General features: G+C 38.1%; 1 protein-coding gene across 1 annotated transcript in view; it reads left to right on the top strand.

Annotated features, from left to right (window-relative positions):
* The window catches only part of PDE11A (phosphodiesterase 11A), a 144581-nt gene that overhangs the window by 46912 nt on the left and 71818 nt on the right, over positions 1-25851 (top strand). Inside the window, exons 3-5 of the mRNA XM_054209726.1 lie at positions 18096-18185; positions 20300-20440; positions 24053-24117. Of these exons, the coding sequence (XP_054065701.1) occupies positions 18096-18185; positions 20300-20440; positions 24053-24117 (296 nt within the window). The remainder of the gene's footprint in view (positions 1-18095; positions 18186-20299; positions 20441-24052; positions 24118-25851) is intronic.

Here is a 25851-nt window from a genome sequence, read left to right as displayed (position 1 = left end):
CACCTTTAATTCAGAACTCATTTTTCTTAGCAAGCTTTTCTAGATTCTCGTTGCAGTGAGACCTTGCTTCTGACAATAATTAGGTCTGACCTTAGGGAGCCAAGGAGTCAAGTTTGTCCTGAGCTTGGTAGTGACACTGTATTTCAGCATTAATCGGGAAATGTGAGAAACACTAATTCTTTTTCTATATTTTCTTCCTTAATTTCTCATATTTTTCCTTTCTGTTTTATATGCATGATGTACATATGGGTACCTGACTTACTGTGATAAAATTATCTTCTGTGTCATTTTGCGAAATACCATCTAAAGTTGTTTGTCTTTAAAAAATAATCCTAACCATAATATGTAGTGCTCTCTGTATTGCTCACTTATGGAAGGACTAAGTCTGAGCTTCTGTTCCTGTCGGGAGCCAAACGATTTGGGCTACTTAACACCAGAGTTAATGTTTTTATTTAGAGGTGTTTTCTAGCAATACCATACAGCCAGAATAACAAATATTTTTGACCACAGCCTATGCGATGCTTTCTGCTGTTCAAGCCTGAGTGCTAAAGGATTTGGGAAGATCTAACAGTTTTGTGGGTTTCTTGCTTTAACTTTCTGTTTGTGTATAGTATAATATTTCACTTTATTTGATACTGTTGCCAATATTTACATTTTATTCTTCTCTTTTTCACATAATCATTGTAAAATTAGGGTGACAACAGTTTACCCATATCTGAAACAGCACATCTCTAAACATAGCAGCTAGGCATTTTTTCCTACTCTGTTGATGATTTTCTGGTAAACCTAGAGGTGTGCATTAAATGATGCACTCCTACTTTGTCTTCCTTGAGAAGCTACAAATCTCCTCATTCTTGGTTTGACCAGCCTAGTTTTCTGAAACACAACATTACCATAAGATAGGGCTGAGAAATTTCTCTCCTATTCATGTGATTGATTTAGCACAAGACAGTAGAAACTACAAACCCTTGTAAGGCAGATCTCAACAACAATGGAGAAGAAAGATTCCTCAACACCAAAGCTTGGGAAGTGGGACCGAGTCTGGAGTGGCATGGTGAACATGATCTGTTCGCCTCATCTGTGAACTCCATAGGAAATGTGTAGATACACCAACATTGATCACTATAAATTAGAAAATGTTATTTGTTTCTTCACCCCAAATTATTTATTTACTGTTGGTGTAAACCCACTTAAAATAATCACTCTAACATGCTTTTGCTATGGGATGTAGCTGTGAGCAACATTGTAACAGCATGAAAATATGCATTATTTATACTCTTTATAATTATTTTGAGTTTAAATATGGTGCCCACTGTGTGCTAGCTGAACATGCAGCTTGTCTCTGACACAATTGCACCCCTACAGATTTTGCAGAGGGAGCTGGTTGTGAGATGGTTTAGTCCCAGCAACTGCGCAAATTTAATCGCAAAGTCTTTCATTACTCGTGAACCAAAGTAGCATCTCGAGACCCAGAATTTATCCTGAGATGCTCTTTGTGAGATATAAAACCCTTTGATTTAAATTTTGCATGAAACTTCAACTCCATTTTAAGAGGTTTTTAATGTAAAACTCTGTAATTGAACTATTGGAGAACTATCACAGTTGCAGTTATTTTGATTATTCCTACATGTGTGCACTGAGGAGATTATTACATAGAACATAGTTATCATATTACGTATTATTACAATGCATAACTATAATACAATGCATAATTTTTTTGTATGAATATGAAACTGAAATATAGTTTTCTTTTGGTATTATTATATTCCTAAAGTACATGTTGTGGTCTGGCTTATGAGGGAGGCTGCTACATTTGTTAGTGTCAGGTTAATATACAGATTGAAGTAAGATCCTATTTAGAATTACTTAAAAAAAAAAAAAGCAGCATCCATATATCCATAAATGCACTCAGCTAAGGTGCTCATTAGTAGCATTTTTGCTAGCTAGGTGAGAATAGGAGGATTTAAAAGACTGTTTGAGTTCTTACAAAATAAGTACTTGTGCTTTAAAGAGGGTAGGGGGAATATGTAAAACTGAATCAGTAACACCGAAAGCATGAATACAGACTTTGGCGAAAGTACAAAATTTTGCATGTTTCATCCATCCAAGTCATACAATTGACTTTAAGGAGTTGCTTGCAGGAATAAAATGAACAAATTTTAGAAGAGAGAGTTTTAATTAAATAACAAAGCAAACACAATACTATGGACTATATTTTAATTGTTTTGCTTGTCTTTGAGGAGTTAAACTGTCCTTGTACTCAGGTGGTCTGAGCAAAACCGAGAGAGTCTGGTTTTTACAGTCAGGACTGTTTTTTCAGTATTTCTTGCTCTAAGCAAAGGTAAGGAAGGAGTAGAAAAGAACAGATTGCTCTGGTTTTGCACCTCCCTTCAGTAGACAGATGGGTATTTGGAAATAAGCAAAGCTACTCTACACGGGTGACTAAGAACAGGCCCTTAGAGCAGTGAGGGATCAGGGTCAGGGCAGTCTTAGGGGATATCAAGGCATCCCCACGCGTGCTCTTGAGGTGGGTTTGTTTGCAGTGCATGTTGCAGGCCAGCAGGAATATGCTCTGCAGTGTACGTGGGGCCCTGTGTGTTGTCTGTACAACTGTGTCACTGTTCCGCCACCAGTGAGACCCTGCGAGACTCCTGGTGGTGCAGAGGTCACCTGCTGGCCACATGGGTGAAAGCAGATAAAGCCAGAAATACACCCATGCTCCGGAGCCTCCTTTCTCCTATCAGAATGGATGTAGTCTTTGACTTTCCATGAATCTGCACAGCGGTAAAGATGGATAGATGGGAAGGAAGGAGCAACAATGCCAATGCAAAAAATAGCTAGTTGTTTCCCTGTTAGACCAGCAGCTGTGAGAAACAGGGGACTGAAAAAGTGTGGGGGTTTTTTTGTTTGGTTGGTTTTCTGTTTGTTTTTTTTTTTTCATTATTTTTTTTTCCCCAGCATCTGAAATCAGGTTTACAGTTGCTAATTAAAAATTAACTGTTTCAGAATCAAGAATCTCTTTGCACAGAAAAAGGAGCGGCAAGCTCTTTATTTAAATGCCTCAAGCAATTTGTATAAGGATATAGAGCTCTTTGGTACTTTGGTTTTGGTAGTACTGGCACCATCTGTTGGTCTTTTTTAGTGAAATCAGTTTATGCTTTGAGTTCAGTTTCTCAGAAACATCATAAAATCCATTGTCACGTAGGTACTAGTAAAATTTTTGTCATGAAAAATGTACCAAGAATAAATCCCGTTTACCTGCCTATATAATATTACAGGACAATCAACAGGCTAGCATGCAGAATTCATCCATTGTTTCTTGGGCTGTTCCACTTCTGTGAATAGAGAAGACTTTCTTTACGGAGGTAGTGAACTTCTTACTATTCAAATAAAAAATAAAATCACAACATCAAATGAATTAAAACAAAGTAAGATAAACTTTTTTATGGAGAAGCAACAGCTAAATTAAAATTGTTAAATTGTTTGTTCTGTAAGGAGAGATGGAGTTGGAGATAAGAGTTTTGAGAAGAGAATAAACCAATATTAGAAAAAGGCGTCAGAAAAGATGGAAAAATGCGTGCATGTAAGGACTGCAACAAGTTTGACGGCTTATCAAAAGATAAGCTAAGCTAAGACTGATAATTGCTTATGCAGGTAAAGTTAGATAAAAATAGTGGGCGTTGGGAAAATCTTTAAACTCCTGTGGAAAAGGAATAAAAGCAGGAGAGCAAATGTAGGCAGATGTGCAGTGAGATGAATTTGAATTTCTCTTTCCATCTCTGTTGTAGTCCTATTCAGCTGTAAGAAGCAAGGCTGTATGACTCAGGCCATTTCCCTGATCAGTCAGCTTTGCCTTGGTGAGTATTAATTGCTTGTTTAATGACAACTTCTACGGTCTAAAATTATGGAGACAAAGAAAGAGCAAGCCTACTCATATCCTAATCAAATCAAGAACACTGTTCTTTTCCTGCATTTTTTAATAAAATATCTATGAGGGGAGGGTAGCCCGTACGATGACGGGAGAGACTGCTGTCCTGTTATTTCTATAGCTTAAAGACCAGATATCCTTACTTAGTTTGTAAAGTATTTTACTCCTTGGTACTGTAGAATCAAGCTTAAGGCTGAATGTACTATGATTTAAGTTGCAACTTAAAGGTTGCAAGTGGAAGTGAAGCCTTGTTTTGCTGGGTGCTCTGTAAATGTTTAAAATAATTTGGTCCTAGATTGAACTCTTAATAATGTAGGCAGAAGTAAGCACTTAACATCAGTAAATTTGCACCAAAGAAGACAGTAGCATATTGGTTTTTGAACACAACTCAGCTACCTGGAATCAAATGCCCTCCAGTCTGCAGTTCAACAGCCATATTAATATTAATACCTTACAGTTTTTCTAAGGCACACAATGAAGTATACCTAAGTATATGTTTGGAAGAACCTTGTGTTGCTGGAAGCAAAATGCATGTCTGTATAAATAACTGTTACAGGCTTGCTTATATACCTGATTTTCTCTATAATGGCTTGTGTTTTTTCCATTTAAACAGAGCTTTGTTTTAGATACACAATCACTTTAATCCAAGATTCAAAACACCATGACTTTCAGCATTAAGGGGCAGGATGCTGTGTGCTACTAGGTGTAAGATTAACATCACTGAAAATTTACACTGCAGCAGATCACTGGTTTATATCTCTGAGGATGTAACTCATTGTGTGGTTCATAATACTGTTCTCACAGAGAGGTCATTTAGGCAGTTGTTCTGAACTATTTTTTCTGTGCCCTTCACCAAATTACCCCAAAGAAAGAGAGAAAGACAAATGGCCTCATCTGAAGCTGTAGTAAAAACACTTCATGGCCAGTTGCAGAGGAAGGAGAAAAAGATAGGTAGCTGCTACCAAATGCTGATGCTTCTGCAATCTTAACTAGCAAAGGACTCTGAGCACTGGGGAGGAGCATCTAAAAGCAGAGACTGTAATGGGAAGGTTTGAATGCTTCTCTGGACCCAGTGAGTGAGACAGCTTGGGCAAGACTGTAATCATAAGCTTGGGGCAACAGTATTTTTGCTTGAATAAAATATCTTTTTGTGTCTGCAGTGGCCTGCAGCATGCACATCTCCAGGTGGAAACAGCCTGTATGGCAAATAATTCCTGTACCTGCTGTGAGAGAAAATAGGATGATTTTTTGTGTCCAGGGGACCTTGGAGGTCTGTGATTGTGTTTATCTTGCAGCCAGGTGAAAAGTAGTGCTTTACCACATCAGATCCATAGCAGTCTGCAAGATAAAATTGCAATGTGGGTTTTACCAGAGAAGCAGCTGCATCCAGTTTTCACGGCACCTGAAAGGAATGTCCCCAATTCAATGTCCCCAAATTGTCTATGCTTCACAGACAAGTGCTTTAGGTAAATCATTGTCTATATAGTTATACCACCAGGATTCAGCCCTGCAGTTGCAGTTTATAAATAACTTTGCCTAGAAATCAGATAGCAGCATGTGCAGGTGTGAGTCATTAGTGCAGGAGACACAATGATGTGTGGAAAAAGCATGGCTCACATCCAAACCAGCCCACACACTTTCATCAGCCCCTTGAAGTCTGCAGCACAGAAAAGAATCAAATTTTTCAAGTCAGGCTGCTGTAGCCCATCCAGTCTTAAAACGAAAAGGTGCAGTAATATGGAATGCAGTGCTTCCCCTGGTGCTTTGTCCGTCAGTTGTGCTCCAAAGGCAGTTTCGGAAGACACTAATTTACTGTCTGAGTTAATTACCACAATTTCAGCTGAGTAGATTAACATCCCCCGCATAAACACACAAAAAACGTGTGTCAAAACTGCCTCTGTAAATCATTGTTTTAGAATGTGTACTTCTAAGTTTTAAGGAACTGGGGAAATATCCAAATTATTACTTGAATTTATTTTTAAAATTTCATGAGCTGAAACTGGAAACAGTTAATGATATCGATCTCTCTTATTGCAGAGTTAGTGGAGTCTGTAAGGAAGACACAAACAAGTACAAAATAGCACTTATGATAAGGTGTGGTTTTGGAGAGAATTCCAGGAAAAGAAAAAAAGGAGCATTTAGTTCGGGAATATGTCTGGCTTACTTCTAACTGGTCTGGCAAAGTTTATTCTTCCAAGGCTTTAACTTAAGCTGAAATGGAGTACCTGACTGCTGAAGCTTGTGGCTCTCATCCATACTCCGATTCTTTCTTACTGATGTCTAGTGGAGATTCTGGGCAAAACATTTGAATTTAAAAAGGCTTTAAGTTTTTGTTGGTTTTTTTTTCTTTTAAACAAAGATTAAAGACAGAAGTGGATTCTTTTTAATATAAAAACACATTTGCATTCTAGAACTGGTATATTTTCAATATTGCAGATTGAATCATTGTTTATCTTCATAAGTTGCGCATTTTACTATTTGCTGGACAATCTTTTTTCCCCATATGTGTTCTTTTCCTATTTTTGCAGTGAAGTAAAGATAGAAAATTGAAGCACAAGTTTAGATCACTTTCTCTAAAATTGTGGCTTTAAGTCTTGCCAAAAGATACCATATATTTTTCTTACTTGCTGTCATTGAAATGATGGGTAGGATTCAAAGTTTGTGCAGGACGGTCACTTCCTTTCCTGTTTTTATGGGCGCGTTCTTGTGCATGGATTAAACTGTAAAATGTGAGATTTTAACATCTTGGTAGACATAGAGCAGAGAGATAGATAAAGCAGGGAATGTCAAACCAATCAGACTGTATTACAAATTACATGGTTCCACAGAAATTCTGTAAATATTTATGCATAGCTGCTTCTGACTGGCATCTGCCTGGAAAGGGTAAAATAAACTTTAATGTCAGTCTGCCTTCTGTGAAGTTGATACAGCCAGAGTTGATGAAAATGTCCTTGAGGCATCAACCACCTTTCCACAGTTGTAAAGATGACAAAATTCTGTAAATTAGAACCACGTAAATCCAAATTAAGATGTCAGAGATATTACTGCAGGCTCACAGTGATGTGGATAAGAGCAATATTTGGCTCAGCTACTTTTCTTCTGTTGTTCCTTTAATCTGTTGCTCATAATGAAGAGGGGGAGAGGTAACATAATATAAATGCTCAACACGCTTTTCTCTAAATAGTTTTATTAAGAAAACAGTTAAGGAAATTTTTTTTTTTTTATTTTGATGGTCTTTCAAAAGCTCCTTTCATTTGAAACTAATAAGAATTAGCACTTTTGTTCTTGTGGTTTAAGAAATTATTCTGTTGCCTTGATATTATGTTAGTTTTTCATCTGTCCCTAATTTAGTAGTTACTAACCTTAGACCGCTAAGAATGATACTGTCTAGATTTATAGATAAGTTTCCCTCCAGCAAATTCTCTGTCACTTTGCATGGCAACTGTTCTAAAGATGATATTATTTCTATACATTGCTTTTTTTCATATGTGAGAAGTTCTGAAAATGCTCTAATAGAAACTAAATTAGATTACCTAATTGGTATAATCAGATTCAAATAACAATATTGTCAAATGTGTCCAGTTGTGTAATCACTTCTGCTAGTATAAGATTCTGCACTTTTGCAGAAACATTGCATTTCTAAGAAAAAGTACATGGGTGAAAATGAAACACTGAGACTACGCCGTATTCCTTACAGTTATTCTTCATCTTAAAACTGGAAAGGAGAATAAAAACAGCTTTCTCAGGAGAAATGTATGAAGAGTAGACAAGTGTCACCAGCATAAAGTGCCACAACATTCAGTAACAATATTAGTCACTAAATATACATAAACTTCAAATAGGCAAGTGTAGAACACCACTGGCAAATTTCCCAATGTCAAGGAGAAAATGAAATAATGTAAGGATGTATGTCAAAAATGATGTGATTATGTTATGTTGCAATGCTTCAGTGTATTATGGAAGAAAGGGTCAAGGCACAGGTGCATCCCAGTTGGAAAAGAGCCATAAAATACCAGGGTGAAAGGAAGGGTCAGTTATATGCCATATGTTGTCCTTTGTGGGATATTTCCACTCCATTGAAGATTTTTTTCTATTTGGGGGTAAAGTTCCTGTAGCCTAAGAAACGGTAGAAATGCTTTGGTTGACAAGCAGTAATGTAAGGGAATACTGTTGGTGTCCTGAGTCCCTGGCTTTCTTTTAAGCTGTCACCAAAATTCTGGATCTCGCTTGTGTGAGAAAACTTGCTTCACTTCCTCCCCCACCCCCCCGGGTTGAACAGAAGCAACCCTTTCTGTGCACTTTGGACTAACGTTGTAAACAGTGGGCAGGCAGGGCAGCTAAGCTTATTCATACCAGGCACAATTTGACTTGGGAAATCTGGTTGGTTTATGTGTTAGATTCAGGCTTTTGTATTCCGGTTGGAGTTTCAGTTAGAAAGAAGGAGTTTTACCCGTGCGGCTTTAGTCAGGCAAGAACATGCACCTTGGTGAAAGTGGAGCTAAGCCTAAGGATCAGGCCACTGCAATAAGCTCTTCCAGATACATTATCTGTCTGTTAAACAAAGTCCAATATGAAAAAAGGTTACTGCTCAAGGAACTTTTTTTTTTTTCCCCAAAAATCACAAAACACCTTTTGAAGTGTACAAGAGAAGAACCTGAATAGAAACTTAGTAATATCACTGTGATCTCAATGTGGACTGTTATATATAGATGAGCTAAATTCTTTTTTGGTTAAACTGCATGCAGTATTTATGCAACAGCAGGATTAAGTTTCACTCCTGACTCATAGCAACATATCCAGTTCTGGGCTTCCCAGTACAAGAGAGATATGGACATACTGGACAGACTCCAACGAAGGTACACAAAGATGATTAAGGGACTGGAGCATCTCCTCTATGAGGGAAGGCTGAGGGAGTTGGGACTGTTTAGCAGAGAAGAGAATGCTCCTGGGGGGGTCTCATCAGTGTGTATAAATAGGTGATGGGATGTTGCAAAAAGGATGTAGCCAGGCTCTTCTCAGTGGTGCCCAGTGACAGGACAAGAGGCAGTGGGCACAAACTTATACACAGGAAATTCTGTCTGAACATTGGGAAACACTTTTTTTACTGTGAGAGTGACCAAGCACTGGCACAGACTGCCCAGAGAGGTTGTGAAGTCTTCATCCTTGGGGATATTCAAAAGGTGCGCAGTCCTGAGCAACCAGCTCTAGGTTGTCATGCTTGAGCAGGGGGTTGGACCAGATGACCTCCAGAGGTCCCTGCCAGCCTCAACCAGTTTGTGATTCTGATTCTGTGCATGCACTCTGGCTCTGAAGACAAGATTTAATTTGTGCAAAAAAGGAAAGACCATTCAGTTATGGCTAAGCCAAGAATTAGTAGAAATAGTTTTCAGTTTGTGTACTCTAATACTTAAAGACTGCAGCAAGAAGTATATGAATAAATCTAGTTTTCATCATTGACAGTAATTGGGACTTGGTAAACGAGTTGTAAGTAGAATTATGACTTGAAGATGACATTTGCAATGTATGGATGCATATGGAATTTATTCTTGGTTTCAGTAGCATTCAGTTAGCATGGTCAGTTATTATGGGTAGTATCTGCCAGAGATCAGAAATGTGGTACAATTTGAAATGGTAAAACTGAAGCCTGCAATTGTGTTGTTGGAAAAATCAACTTTGAAGTGATGCCTATTAATTCTCCTGTGCCAATTTAAAGTTCTGATCTGCAACTCTTTTTATTTTTTTTTTTTTCCTTTTAGCATTGATAGTATCAGTCTTCACTGCTCTCACTCTGCAGTGCCAATACAAAGATCTTCCTGTCTCATGCAGCGGCACAAAGCTTTTATAATAGTGTCTTTGGGTAGGCTGGGTCCACTGATTCAGGCACAGTGGGAACCAGGAGCTTTTCCAAAATTTTGACAAAATCTTCGTGACCTTCTTCCTCCCCTCAGATAAATCAGTTATAATCTTTCTTTGACTCAGTTTTGCTGTCTCTAGAAAAAATAAAAACACCTAGAACATGATATTGCTGCTGTAAAATTTTGCTCATGGTCTGCCAAAGTGCTTTGATATACTGAGATTTAAGGCACTGCAGAACTGCCTGCCTTACCCAATGGCTGTGGGCTCCCGTGCCTGGGGACTGGCCTCTAGTGGCTCATCTTCAAACAGGAGAGAGCAGCCAGGCAATAATACCCCCTCTTGGTCTCTCTGGAAAACGTTACAGAGGTAAAGTGTCCTCTGTGAACCCTCTCAGCTTGACTTTTATTAAGGTCGTGATATAATTTGGTTGCGTCAAAGATGACTGACGTTCAGCCTTTGAAGGAGAGAAAGTTAATTGGTGGGTAGGAGTTGTGGGTTTGAGGACATTCATGACCTTCTGTAATGCTGCTCATTCATGTTATTTCAGATGAACTAATAAAAGCTGCCTGTCACTTCTTTGTGAGACTTTTTCTACAAAGGGTAGTGCCCTGCCAACTTCCAGAAACAATGAATGGAAAGACTAGACTTGATAAAGAAACGTCCTCTGTAATTGTCTGGTTGATTTAATTGCCTTGTAAACTGCAGGTGGTCACACAGACATGGTGCATACCTCCACCATCCAGATTTGAGAGTCCTCAGTGGCCCTCGTAGTGAGGAATCTCCATGGCTTTCAACCTGCTTATAACATAATAGCATGTTGGTTTACTGGTTTAATTGCATTACTTTAACTTTGCAGCCCTTGCTTGGGCTGTCTGCAAGGTGACTTTTCCTTGCTTTCAAGGTTGATGTGCATTTACTGAACCCACAGGACTAAGTACTGAATGCCTGGCGTTGGGTTTACCTGTGCTAACACTGCCCTGGTGATACTCTTGGTGTCACTGCTTTTTTGTCTTTGACTGCTACCCCTACTCTTCCTCAGTTCATGCATTTCTCACTTTAATAGAACCACTGTTGTTCCTTGTGTAACTTTTCTCCTCCTTTTGTCCTTGCTTTTACTGATGGAAATGCTGGCTTAGTATCACATGTTGAAAAATTGGTGGCAGTTTGAAGTTTTTGCTGGGACAGGGCTTATTATTGCGCATCACTGATTCAGGTGTGTGTAAAATAAGGAGAAATTTCCTGTGAAAATAGCTGGATTTTTGTCTGTATGAGATCAGAAGACTGGATCTGAGAATAGTACCCATTTTACGTATATTTAAATTATTTTTGGCTTTCTAGTCTTTAGCAGAAATGTTTTCCTATTTCAGATTTATTTGGAGCAACAGCATTTAAAATGAGTGCTCTGTGGAAATGTACAGTACAATTTATTGTCCTTCCCACTTTATACCAAATGCTAAATTCAATGCAGAGTTAAAATGCTTAAGTATGTCTTATAGAATACTGCTAAAATACGTTTAATAGCCACTGCCAATGATTTTGTGTGTATGTCAGAATAATTCAGCATGGCTGGTTTAGATTTTTTTGAACTTCAGCTCCTGTTAGTGGTGGCAGATAGGAATAATGTTTAGCTGAAAAGTGACTAGGACAAGAAACCTCCAAATATCTGCCAGAAAAATGAAATAGGATTAGTAGAGGTATATAGTTCTGACTGTATAAACAGTTTTACAAGTGTATTCTTGAAATCAAATTCAATGTGTGTATTTGTTTTCCCAGTTTAAAGATTTTAGGTGTGTAGCAGAAAAGCAAGAAGATGGGTTTTGTGCTGTCGCAACTGGGAGGGTGGTGATGGGGGCTGAGGCTGAGCCTGTTTAAGCTGCACTTCTGCCCTTTCCTGCCCCTTGATCCTGCCTGCGATAGTCTCCCAGTGCCATGGCTTGTGAGGACAGTGACCTACATAGGAATCGGGTTTTAAAACTGTAGTAAGTCTGCTCCTGCAGGAGATGTGTTGTAATCTGTCTGGTGACGCAGTTACCTAGTTTGAATGTGGGCCGCTAATTATATGAGCCAGCCAAGCACAGAGTCAGTGCTGAAGAAATGCTCCCGTGGTCCTTTTCAGGCTGTTTACAGCCACCAAAAGCTTCCATACTTAGATAGTCAGCTTTATAGGACAGAGGCGCTGCCATATGTTTGTGAGCATTAGGGCATTTTTATGGTACTGCATAAATAATAACCACATGCAAATGGCACTAAAAAAAAGAAGATGGAGGCAATAGAAAATTCACCCAGGAGCCTCCGCAGCTTCACTGATATAAGCGGGAGCAATGTCCCCTATTTGTATGCCCATTATTCATAGGGTGTCTCTACCAAGCAATTTTTCTGTCCATGGGTTGGAAAAATAATTTTGGAAAATATTTCTGAGAATTGCAAACCTAGGTGAGAATCCGATTTTAACAGAGGTGTAGATAGCCAGACACTGCACTGCTGGCAGAAGGTAATGGAGTTTGGATCAATGCTTGGGCTTAACCATTTTGCTGTTGATTTTGGTTTACCATTTTCAGGATTCAGTAGAATATTTCATTCTCTGAGCCTATTTTTAACACTTTAGGAAGTGTTTCAAAGGGCAGCTGGCTTCCCTGACTTGGTTTTATGTCCACAAAACATTTATAACTTTAAACTGTAGCAAAAACATTTACTTTAAAAGGATTTTTTTTTTTCTTTTTCTAGGAAGCCTGTTCCCCCCCCAGGTTTACCAAGCAAGCTGTGCAAAGAGAGCTTAGAAGTGGCCACTAAAGAAAACAGTTGAACCAGACGAGCATTTGCTGAGAGCTTAACCTGGAGTTTGTGCCAGGTTGGGTACACAAGCCTTACTGAGAGGCATCTTTCTTCTATCAGACATCAAAATTGTTTTCTTTTGTGACCACAGGCAAGAAGGGGGATGCTTGGAGTGTGTCAGAAGCCATGAGATAGACTGTATCTATCAGATAGTTATGGCAGCGGGTGCTCTGTGAGGATGCTTAGTGCAGGCGAAACTGCATGCGGGAGAGGCAGGGTAAATGTCATTGCATTTAGCTGAAGTTGAACTCGGGGCTGCTTTCCAGCCAGCAAGTGTGAAGCTAGCGTTTTACCTCTGCAGTGTGCTGCCATTGCAGCACTGGCTGGTTTTCACGATTAGCTAATAACTTTCTGCATTGCAGATCTGCATGCATGCAGCTTCGTTGTCTATATTGTTACCGGTCGTAAAAAAAAAAAAAAAAAAAAAAAGAGAGACAGAGCGAGCAGAAGACATGTTAAGATCTGCAGATATGATCACCTATATTCCTAAATAGGGTAAGAAAAGTAACATTTCATACTGTTTTGTGGCTGACATGGAGTTTGTGCTATTTGTGAGGGTAAAATAACACTGAGGTTAGGATACTAAAGGCTTTAATACCTTCTCATGAGGAGAACATTTCAAAACTTATTTCCCATGAGACACCCAATTCTAGAAAATAGCCTTCTTTTGAATTTCTAAAGTAAGAGCTTTTCTTGGGTGGCCAGGGAAGGGTTTGCAGGCTCCATTAGGACCACCATCCCCAGGCTGTGCGATGAAGGGCAAAGTGGGATCTCTTGAGGAACAGGCATTGTCAGAAAGAGCTTGGCCAGAGGCCATCTGCTACCTGTTTCTGATGGTAAAAAAATTTATATCATGTGTGCAGCTATTGTGAAACCCAAGCCCAGATCATGAGAGAAACCATTAACTTAATTTTAGCAGTTCAGAGGAACACTGATAAACATCCTATTAACTTATGTATTCTTACTATGTCTCAGCATCTATGAGAAGCCAGATGAAACGAAAATGTGTCCCATCTCAAGACACTGTGATGCTGTAGTGCAGGTGTCCGAATGCTGATGTGTCCAGACAACTATGCAACCAAGTATAGAACTTTTGGCCTATAAAACTGTGATAATGAAGAGAAAACATATGGAAGACTGCCCTCTGAAATTCTGAGCGAGAACCGGTGTGCTTCATCTGGATTTCAGAACTGATGCCATAAAAAAACCCAATGAAACAAGCACAGGTTGCAGTTTTCTTGTCCTAGCAGTTAATATTGCAGAATTTGGGAATGCTTTGTACTTCCAAATACCAAGCTGCTGCTTCAGTTCTTATTGTGGATTTAAAGGTCTAACTTCGGGCATATAAGTTTGGAGATGTGTGGAGATACTAAAGCAATGGGAATATATCCTCCTGTGGGAAGGAAAAAGTAGCTATGGTCGGGGCAGTCATTTGATGTTACTGGCATAGTTTTGCAGAAAAGATATACCATCTTCAGGACCTAGCTGAAAATGTAAGTTGTTGCATAATTGAACATTAAAGCTTCTGGTACTCATCCTGTTCATTCCCTTGGTAGTTGTGTTTTAATACTCCTAACAAAAAATAATCCCATAATGAAATAATAGAATTTAGAAAGGAAGATATTGAACTGGTACCCGTTACTTCAGTTTCTTTTCATAGAAGGTTTCCTGCCCTGATAAAACATTGAACAGTTTGTAAGTGAGCACAAGCTTTCCAGCTTTTGTAGGCTGCTGTGGATTTGTGAGGTGAGTGTAGTTCCTACCCAAAGATGGGATACTTGTTGGAGGGTTAGCTATGAGAAACTGGGTCAGATTACCTGGACCCTGACTGCTCAAGTAATTCACAATATAATCTTGTTAACCTGCAGTTATTGTATCTGAATGCCTTACAGTTGGCACGAAAAAAATATTAGTCTCTTCCAACATCTCAGCAGGTTCCTTAGATTAGTTTATTATTCAGACTGAACATCATTTTTATAAAATATACTATTACATAGTCACTGATTTGTTTGTTAATATGCCACAAAGTACTGTGATGAATCATTACAACTAATATTATTTGCCAAAATAAATTAATGAAGTATATCTGTTAAACCTATGGGGTTTTGTTATATTCCGTTTATTTGCTTTCTTAGGAAATGTCTTCATTTAATAAATCTGTAGGCTCTCTTCCTGTCATTGGTTCAAAATAGAAGCGGAAGGAAATTTTCTTTCAGATACGCTCCATTTTGCTTCAAAATTTTATTTTATTTTTTTAAAATGACCTTCAGTATAGCAAAACAAAATTATTTTATGTCCTTCAGAAGAGTGTGTTAGCTCTTTTTCCATAAGTTTTGCACCAATATTTTGTGCATTGGTGCAATGGAAACATGTTGCATAGTCAACCTTTGGACTGGGTGTCACTGGTTCTTTTACAGGTTCCAGCATCAGGTTGGCTTCACTGTGTAATGAAACTGGTAAAACCTGTACAGACATTGGCTGGTAGAGGCAAGCTCTCCTGGCCCGTTCAGTGCTGCAGGAAGGACAGCAGTCAGGGAAAAAGAAAACAGCTCTTCCTTAAACAAGATCTTGTCTCACCAATGCAAATTAAAATAACCATGTCATTTATCCGAGTCCTTTCCTGTCACATGCTGCTTAACAGTGTGTCTATGATCAACCTTTCAATACTTTGTCCTTTCAATGCAATTTAGTCTTCCGCCCAATTTGCTTGCTGTTACCAAAAGTCAGTACTGTATTACTGAAGCATATCCATGATGGAGAATTAAGATAGTAAAATATTGTCTGTGCTTTATGCTCATTATAAGTTACATCCTTCTGTTTAAGGAGAAATAGCAGTTATCAGCAGGAATAGAAATAGAATTACAGTGCATTATGGTTCAGTGATGTGATATGTTTTTACATTGGAGCACCAGAGGATTAGTGATTATATACCTATCACTTAAAAGGAGGAAAAAAGGATGTGCTTTGGTGGCATATGCCATTTCCTCAACTCTTTGTGTTCTCTTTGGAGGGAAAATACCTCAAGTGAATCTGGCATAACAATACCAGCTCCTTACAGTATGTGGTTCAGACAGATAAGAGTTGAGTATTATGCTACTCAATATTTGTATGGAGTGTCTGCATGTCAACATGCTGGAGGTGCTTGTGAAGCAGTCTTGAGTACTGCAGATCTAAATTTGAAATTCAAAATCAGAATGTGATTACTGCTTTCTACTCCATTCTGCATTTTGGTTGAAAAAAAAACTTATTTAAAATTAAGTTACCATTAGAAATGTCTTTATTCTTTGTTTATTTGGTTCTGTATTACAATTTGCCAAAAGTGGTTTGGGCAGCAGTCACTGTTATCGTTAAGAAAGTAGAAGAGAGGAATGACAGTAGGCTTTTGTTTGTCAATTTTTCTTAGGTAAACAGGGATCATTGATTTATCTGTTATTACAGAGTGGTTCCTCTCTACCTGGTGCTTGGGGGTTTATTTTTTCTTCTTCATAGCTGTGGATGTTTATTAATTTCTTCTACTGATTCTCTTAAACAGCTTGGTGTCTCTCAGTTGCACTGCAACTTACACAGTTAGTTTGAGTGGTGAAAATAATGATGTAAGTCAACAGCTTTCCAGACTCTTGACTTTTCATAAACCAGTGTTTTATTGATGTTAATTTCTATATAGAATTACAGTCTTGGAATTTTGGTTTTGGAGAGCAGTGTTTTTCAATATTGCAAAATGTTATTTTCATGCTAAGAAAGACATCTTTGCTAGCTGGTTTTGTGATGGCTGAAGATTCATAAACTTTTGGGAATAGAGGTTCCAATGTGGGGTCAATAAATACTAGTATTTACTTATTTTTATTAATTAAAATTTATCCAGTCTCACTCTAATATTCATAATTTCACAAAAGGTGAGATTTTTCTCAGGTTAAAGTTTTTCTGCTCTGCATCTCTTACTTGGCTATGATATTTAGTATTACAAGAAAATATAGATAAGTTTTTTTGTTTCATTTTGTAATTAAAATCTAAACTGAAATATGCAGAATTATCTCAGAGAGCTTCTTGCAAAAAAAAAAATGAACCCCTCTTTGCTATTTGTTACAGTCTTACTTTATTTTTCATTTCATGTACTGTTGCCTGCAGATCTGGTGTGATAGTTGGATAGTTTAATTACTGCCTCTCTGAAAAGATGAGTGTTTGTAGAGTCTGAAGTATGTAATTTTCCTTTGATGGAACAGTGATGGGAAGAGAACAAAAATAAAGCTTTTGCAAATTAGCGGTATAGGTGTATTTGTGTAGACACTGGGTTGTTTAAGGAAGATGAAGTAGAACAGCAGTTGCTGCTGTTTTGTTTCTTCTGGATGCTTACAATTTTTGGTGTGTTTTTCCTCAAACAGTCTCAATAGCCTGCGTCCCTGGGTTAGCAGTAATTTTCTAATTAAATAGAATTTCAAAGACAAATGACACATTCTCAATGCCAAAACTTGTCACAGAAAGAATTGCTTACAGTGGATCTCCCAGTTGACGGACCAGGGAGAGGAAATATTGGCTGCTGCAGTATTCTTTTGGCTCTGTAAACAGCAGAGTGCCCCAGCTCTCACTGGCTTGGCAAATGTTAAGGCTATTCAGCACCTATAAAATTTACTTAATGTCTCGGACCTAAACTTCGGAACCACTCAGCAATGGCAGTATGTTACAGATTTGTTATCAGTATGTGGAATAAATATCCTAGTATTATTGGACTTCGATCCGTTGTCATCCTTGTGAAAGTGCCAGTCATACAGGTATTCAAGTATTTGTCCAGTCTAGTTATTCATTTCACGCAGAGCCAGCCTAAAGTACGCCTAAACTCATAGCCAGCCCAAAGTAGCCTTGTGCAACTCAAAATATTTTCCCGGTCCCTCTTGTCCAATCTTTCTTAATGTATGATGATGCATTAAGGCCCAGTTTCTCAAGCATGTTCTTTAACCTTTTTTTTTTCTTTTTCCTTTGTTGAGAAGGCAGTCAGCTTTCTGACTAACAGTTTTGGATCAATGTACTCTGTTCCACTGTGCTGATGTTCTCTGAAATCTGCATCCTCTAGAAATCAGCAGGAATGTGACTCAAGTCTGCTTCTTGAGCTTAGGACAAAAAAAGCAATCCAGAAAAATAAAGACTACGTTTTCTAGGGAAGCTGTACTGTCGACAGTAATTTAATGTGGTCGGCAGACATTTGATAGACTTGAGAATCTGCAGTTTTCTAGACAAGTTATAGGGGACCCTCACTGCTGGGACCTATGAACTCAAATGCATTTGTTCTTCCCTACCCATTTGATCTCTGTTCCGCCCATTTTATGTGCCTTGTCCATGATGGTTTTGTTTTGTATTTAGTGTTCTGCTGAAGAGTGAGAGAGCTGAGACCCTCCTGGGACGTCACCTAAGTTTAGGTCTCTTTGCTAGTAACATGAGTGTCTAATTGCAGTTGTTTTTAATGACTTAGTTTCTTTTGATATATTAGGTGATGCAGATGTATCTCCCATTCTGTGGGATTGCCATATCCAATGCCCAGCTATTTGCAGCTTCAAGGAAGGAATATGACAGAAGCAGGGTAAGTAGGAAATGTATATTGGACCAATATCAAACCTTTGCTTTTTGTTCCTTTGGATTCCAGCTATGCATATGTGTTTGCGAAGCAGACAGTTTTAACTATGTTTTATTTCAAAAAAATGCATTTTCGACAGATCACTATCTTGACTGAGGCGGCAAACGGAGAGCGTGGGAGGGAAATACGCTCGTGATGATGGCTGTTGTTTCCTGATGTCAGTTCCATGTTTCGTAGTGCTGAAACAATTGCGTTTGTCACACAGACGGTGCAGGAGAGTGTTACTTTGGCAGAGATTCAAACTCTCATGAAATTCCAGCAATATCAAACGTTTGCCATCCTGAATTTCTAATATTCAATTCATGTGCAAATAATGTGGATATATCTTTATAAAAGTAAGCAAGAAGAAAACCTGTATGTGAAGGGTTTTGACAGCATGTGTCTGCATAGATATATTACTCACTCATGATTGCTGATGCCATACACGAGTTGGGACAGGAGGCTCCTAAGAAGTGAAAATAATGCTGAGCTCACCATATCATTTACTCCTCAGAGAGGTCTTTATAGTTTTTAAGAAAGAAAATGGTAATTTTGAGGGATTTTGATAATTGTTGGCTTTTTTTTTTAAATCACCTTTCCTGCAATGATGGGAAGTGGTACTTCTGTTATCGTGGATCACAGCTGCAAAGCTTCAATAGAAATAGCAGTGGTGCTGAACCTACTCTTGCTTCACAAAGCAGGGGGAACTACAGTGGGGTGGGTCTGTGTAAGTACTGACATTTGTGTATTCAGGATTTTGGTGCTTTTCATGTATGGAAACTAATGCTTTCCAATACTTTGAAAACTAACACTAGCCCTTTCTAATGGTGTATGTATTTAAGAGTCATGAACCATCTGAGCTTGTCTTCTGTTCAGGTCTGACTACAGACCACTATATTTTGGGGTGGAGATGTGGAAGAGACTTGGGGCAAAAGAAAAGATTTTCTAAAAAAGATTTTTTTCTTCGTTTAGTGTTCGAACAAAATAATTGTTTGACTGCATAGAGACTGAAAATTTGCTACAGATTCCCAGCCTGCAGGGAACAATGACAGACTTTTGAAGAGTTGGCATTTAATCTTCTGAGGGAGGCATTCAGCAGAAAAATATTAGGGACATTCTCATTCTTCATTAAAAAATGGTAAATTCTGGTGGTTGGACACATCAGGATATTGGATTAGAGATACAAATTCTTTGTTTCTTCTTGCCTCTTCAGCCATGCGTGGCATAACAAATATGCCATTTGACAAGTACATGGGAGCCTGTACTCAATTGCATTTCTGACCTGTTGGTGGTCTTTAGCTTTGCCTAGTCCATGGCTGAAATTAGTTGGCAAGTAACACATGATGAACAAGTCCATACTTTGCCTTCCCAATCAAACTGGGCACCAATGGTGGCAACTTCCAGTGACTGTGACCAGCATTTTGCTGATAACCACTGCGTGCTTACCTATATGGATGTTCTTTAGTGCTGGTGCCCTAAACCAGAATAAAGGAAAAAGCACATTTCTTTGGACCCATGGTAAGAAAGAACACAGCCTTTTATTTTTAAAGTTGATGAAATGAGAGGGGAAGTCCTTCATTTTAAAACATTGTATTTTACAGACATGTTGTTAGTGGTAAAGACTGGATCAGAGTGCTATTGCAATATGGAAGTATTGATGTGGCTTTTTCTTTACAGCTTTGAACATGCAAAATGGGTAATAAATGAATAAAATGGAGTTGAAATACACCAGCAAATTCAATGTAACAAATCAAGTAACTCAATCCATACTATGTACTTGGAGAGTTGTATTACAGCCATTGTTTCATTTTTTGGACCACAGTGAAATAGTTTGAAAGATCCCCATTGTTTGCTAAGAGTTGGATTGTGCCCAGTTATGAGCTAAGAAATACTTAACTTCTTTCTCTACAGATACCCCCACCCCGATTCTGTTGCCATAATCATTAAGAACTTCATTTGAATGAAGGTTTCAATGGATCACTCATATTAGAATCAGTCCCAGAGATTATGCCTCCTTTGCAGTGCTCCATGAATTTATTAATTCTACAACCAATACAAGAGTTTTCTGTCCTTGTACGTAGGCTTTACTGGAAGTAGTGAATGACCTCTTTGAGGAACAGACTGACTTAGAGAAAATTGTCAAGAAAATTATGCATCGGGCTCAGACTCTGCTGAAGTGTGAACGGTGCTCAGTGTTACTTCTGGAAGATATCGAATCACCAGTAAGTATGGCTGTGCATTCTGTGGAGAGGCTAATATTTGAGTGGTGGAACAGCTGCTTTTATTGTGGTGAAGCTGCTTCATATCATATGTGAGTACCGGACAGCAAGTATTCTTCCATCACGTCATTCTTAAATGTAAGTTAGGTACAAGTTTAATCTTTATCAACGCCACTGTTGTGGTTTAAACCCCAGTAGGCGCCACACAGCCGCTCACTCATTTCCCTACCCCAGTGGGGATGGGAATGGAATCGGAAGGGTAAAAGTGTGAAAACTCATGGGTTGAGATAAAGACGGGTCAGTAGGTAAAACAAAAGCTGTGTGTGCAAGCAAAGCAAAATAAGGAATTCATATGCTCCTTTCAGTCAGCAGGCAGTTGTTCTGTCATTTCCAGGAAAGGAGGGCTTCATCACATGTAGCAGTTACTTGGGAAGACAAATGCCGTAACTGAAAGTGCCCCGCTTCCTGCTCCTTCCCGCAGCTTTTATTGCTGAGCATGATGTCATATGGTATGGAATAGCTCTTTGGTCAGCTGGGGTCAGCTGTCCCGGCTGTGTTCCTTCCCAAGCTATTGTGCACACCCCAATCTGTTCACTGGGGTGGCAGAGTGAGAAACAGAGAAGGCCTTGACGCTATGTAAGTATTGTTCAGCAATAATGAAAACATCCCTGTGTTATCAATGCTGTTTTCATCACAAATCTAAAACGTGTCACCATACAAGCTATACTATGAAGAAAATGAACTCTATCCCAGCCAAAACCAGTATAGACACTTTTTCAAATGGAAACTGAAAGGTACATTTATGATTCCTTCTGGTCATTTGAAGGCATTGAATGGGATGTCTGTAAGTTGCTGATAGATCTATCAGTGGTGTGATCCAGCTGATACGCTGTGATTCCCAGTTGTCTGTGTGATGGAATTAGTGCTTACCACAGAACAGCTAGGACAGCTTAACTGAGAAGCAAGGGGCTCCTGTGGTCTGCTTAAAAAAGAAAAATGACCTGATTTTTTTATCAAATATTTATTTGCTCAGTTCCTTTCTTTCATGGTATATCCACTAGAAGGAAAGAAAAATCCTGTCTGTAGCTTCATTTACATTTACCTGGAATTTCTGACCTTCCTAACATTTTCAGGCTAATGGCTTATGGAAGGGGTGGTGCTTGCAAGCAGTTTCAGAACCAGAACAGTTGCATCATCAACCAAATCTTTAATGCTCATTTTTAGAACTAACCTTTTCTGTATACGTTCCAATAACTAATTATCAGACATCTTTGATATTTCTACAGTGTTCATACTTTTACATCTGTTACTGTTGTTTAACTGTAGCAAACAAATACTTATGTAGTTTCTATTCTAGTATGTAACGTGTTACATCTTTAGCCTACTGGTCCCTCAGAAATAACAGATAAAAATAAACTCATCAAGACATTAACTGATGATCCTGTGTATTCAGCAACTCAGTGGGCTTTACAGCAATCTAATCAGTGTTTTCACAGTATTCATCCTGAACTTTTCATGAATGTTTTTTTTGTGAAATCTGGCATTTTAATGTGGAAGAACAGCAAGACACTAAGAGCTGAACCTGCAACATGGAGTTTTCTCAGCTACTTTTGGTGGCTGCTACTCCATGGGATTTGTTCCTTCGTGAAAGTTTTCCACTCACTCTAGCTGTTGGCAGGGGTATGTTTGGGAGTAGCTATGATTGCACATTTTAACAAGTTTCCTTAATGCTTTGCAAAACAAATAATGAGAACTGGTCTCTGTTCCTAAATGATGAAAATGCTTTGAAAAGATAAGTCCTCTTGTTATTCTGACCTAGTAATTTTTCCCTGAGGGAACTGAAAATGCATTGGAAAAGATACCTTTGCATACAAACGTGTAGATGGTCATGTACATGTTCTTGTGATAGGAAGAAGCTTTTGCATTGAGCAGGTGAAGTGGAAAATATGACTTTCAGCATTACTGAAGTATGTTTTTTACTATGGCTCTGTCCACTCCACTGAGGTATAATTATGTCATTGTTGAGCTAAACAGATGGACATAAGCTATGTGAACGTATTTGTCAAAGGTTGGATTTCATGCACAGTTTTGACAGGGGCTTTCACTGGGACTTTTTAGTACCGCTATTCGTAGGGTGTGAGAGCCTCTTCAGAAATGTTTAACGTTTTAATGACTATTGTTATTGGTAGTAAAATAAGTGACTGCCTTTATACTGGTAGCTCTCCTCAGTGTTTTCAGGCTATTCAACACAAACTGTCCTCCTTTCTACTAATTTAGAAGTAGTTGAAGAATAAAAATGTTGCTTGTAATATCATTCTTTCTTCTATCAAAGTATCCAAGTATCTTTGGATTCACTGACTCTGTAATTGATTATTTGTTGCAGGGCTGTGACAAGTCTAAATGATTATCAGAGACAGAATTATAAGTTTGTGTGTATGGGAGAAAAAAACCCCATTATTTTCTTTCCTGGAGGAAAGATATGATTCTCATTTCATTTAAACTAATAGAAATTAAGTACTTTCAGTGTAGCATGCACTAAATTACACTAGCATTCATAAAAGCAAGATTGAGGTTTGTATTTCATTTATGTATATTCTGTTATAGAATTTTAATATTTCTAGTTCATTTTCTTTTCTAGATCCCCCCCACTGATTTTATAATTACAAGATACGATTCTACTATATTCTTGTGAAATGACACTATGTTTGCAATTATAATATGACTTTTATTTTTCACAGAACAGTACGTTGTGTTAGTAGCAGGCTATGGGTGGCATTGTTCACTTAATTTTTCTGCTCTAGGTACTATTTCTCCCTTTGAGCATGAAGGGTTTTTTCGCAAACACAGGGAATGAATTCTCATTCCTCTAGACCAAATTCTGAGATGTGGACAACCAAGGTATTCAATTAAGCCTAAACTTTTTCTAAACAGTCATAAATCTTAAGTTAATTTTGAGTGGGAGAATAGCATCTTGCCACACACTTGGTTATTTTTACAAGTGGCAAAACAGTTATTTTCCTGATTTCCCCCTATTTCGGGGGGTTAACCTGTATGTCAAAATAGATCTCCATAAAGTAACTCAATGTTAAGCCATCTCTAAAATATTGTAATTTGTACACTGTGTGAAAAGCTATAATATACAACTGAAGTGGAAGATGGGGACGCATACTAGCATCCAAAAACATTACCTGTGTTCTCCGTCACAGTAGCCACTCTTAAAATGTTTCACTTACGTGCTGTTGGCACATATGTTCAAGGAAAATTTGTCGGGTTTAGTAGCGCAAATGGGTCTTCCTGTTTATATTCCTGTATTAAAAAAAACCTGAAGTTTGGGTAAAGCTCCATAATTCATGTTCCAAAGCCTTTTGAAGGGAGGCATATACTGGTGCAGAAAATAGTTTCATAAAGGAATCTAAAGATATTGTTTGTTACTTAACTGTGCACAGTGTGTGTTTTAAACATGAATTCTTCGCTGTGGGAATACAAATTGAATTTTTATTCTAAGACCATTGGATAAAAATATGTTCTAAGTATGGGAATCCTACATTACTATTCTTTTTTTTACATATTTATTCATCTTAATAACAATTTTAAGTTACTTTTTTTTTGTGGCAGGTGGTGAAATTTACAAAATCCTTTGAGTTGTTATCTCCAAAATGCAGTGCTGACACTGACAACAGGTTAGTGCTCATGTCTTCTGTGGTAATGGATTACTTTATTTTTCACGTAGTTTTAAATTTGCTTGATCATACTTTTATTTTCTCATGGACCTTTGGGAACTTTGATTTTGAAGAGTGTGAGCCTACAGTTTTCACTCACACAAGACTCCTGCTTGCTTCAAATGGAGACTTGAATAAATATATGTGCCTATATTTTTAAATATATGTGTATATATATGCACTAACATTGTATCAGTGTCTCAGAGAAGAAACCAGGAGATAACTGGTGACTTTTTATTGGTGAACTTGTGGAGAATGCACAAATGTTGTTTTGTGTAGTTAATACTGAAGTAAAAATTACAAAATTATTTTAGATTGTTTGTTGATCTCTTCCAAAATGCCTCCTTACAGTTGTGCTGAAATGTTTCCAGTAAAATTTCATTTCTGCTCTTGTCGTCAAGTTGGAAAGCCTAAAACCTCAGAGAACATGTATTTCCTAGAAATAGTGTTCCCGTGACTCAATCTTGTTTGGGAGACCAGTCAAAATGGAAGTATGTTTTGCTTAGTAGAGTCTGTATTTAGACATTGATAAAGGGCTAATTGTAAGTAGTAATAGAAAGAGCTTTTTGTCCATGTGGGGCTACTGTAGTGATCCCTGCAAGATAATACAACTGGTAAAAGTTCACATAAAATGTCCTACATACCAAACGAGTGGATGAAGAGTCAGGGCTATCGTGAGAAGATTTCTCCCATCTTTCAGGGCCCAAACTCAGTGATTATCATACACGTTTTATGCAAATCAATTCACACTGATTCTGAATTAGAATTTTCCGTATCAAATGGCTGCCATAACGCTAAACCTAGCCAACTTGCTATCCATAGCTTAGCAAACTTGAAGATTGCTTTGTGCTTTGCCATATTTAACCCCTTTAAGCAGCTTTTAAAAACATTTTTGGGTAATTTGCCTTCTTCCTTGCTATATTTCTTCACCTCCAGTGTGGTAAGAAGCTACCACTTTATTAAGGTGAGCGTGCATGTTGTACTCCAGACTATGATGGGTCATAATTCTTAATGCTTTTATGGATTGATCTCACAACATTACAAAAATGGGCATTGTTATTTTTAAGATGTGCAAGCTGGACAGCAGAGTCCAGGGCCACACAGAAAGACGGATAGAAGCTACATCTCTTCCTTGCCCTGTCCGCTAGTAGAGAGATAGGAATGGCAAGACAAATGTTAAAGGAAAACAAGGGATAAAAAATAGGACGGTTTAAATGTGAATAAATAAACTGCTGATTCATCTGGGAATTACAAGTTACTGTTTTTGACAAAGAGCTTCAGAGTAGCAGTTGGTCTTTCCTAGGTCAATTAAATGGGTGAAAATACATTCCTTTTGTTCAGGGACAGGAGTATGAATCAAGGGATGTGGTTGTTATTCCTGTTTTTCTCAAACTTGATCTGCTGCCAGATTAGTCAAAACAATGTAGAGTGGTGTCAAGATAACCAAGCTGGCTCATTTCTTGTTACCATAGTTATATTAGCATGTTACCAAAAAGCAATTTGTAGTAGCCTGCTCTGCATGTAGTCAAGTCAAGATTATTTTAACTTCATTCTAAGACATGAATAAACACATGCAACCTGGTAGCTAGTCTTTGTAAGATTTATAAAGATACATTTCTGTGCATCTTAATATAAAGATTTATTGCTTTTTCTTTCATTTTTCATCTAGTGGAGAGTGAAGTTGGTTTTAGAGAG

The sequence above is a fragment of the Rissa tridactyla genome, chromosome 7 (genome assembly GCF_028500815.1).
Source record: "Rissa tridactyla isolate bRisTri1 chromosome 7, bRisTri1.patW.cur.20221130, whole genome shotgun sequence".
Lineage (NCBI taxonomy): Eukaryota > Metazoa > Chordata > Aves > Charadriiformes > Laridae > Rissa > Rissa tridactyla.
This window is presented reverse-complemented; position numbering and strand designations above follow the sequence as displayed.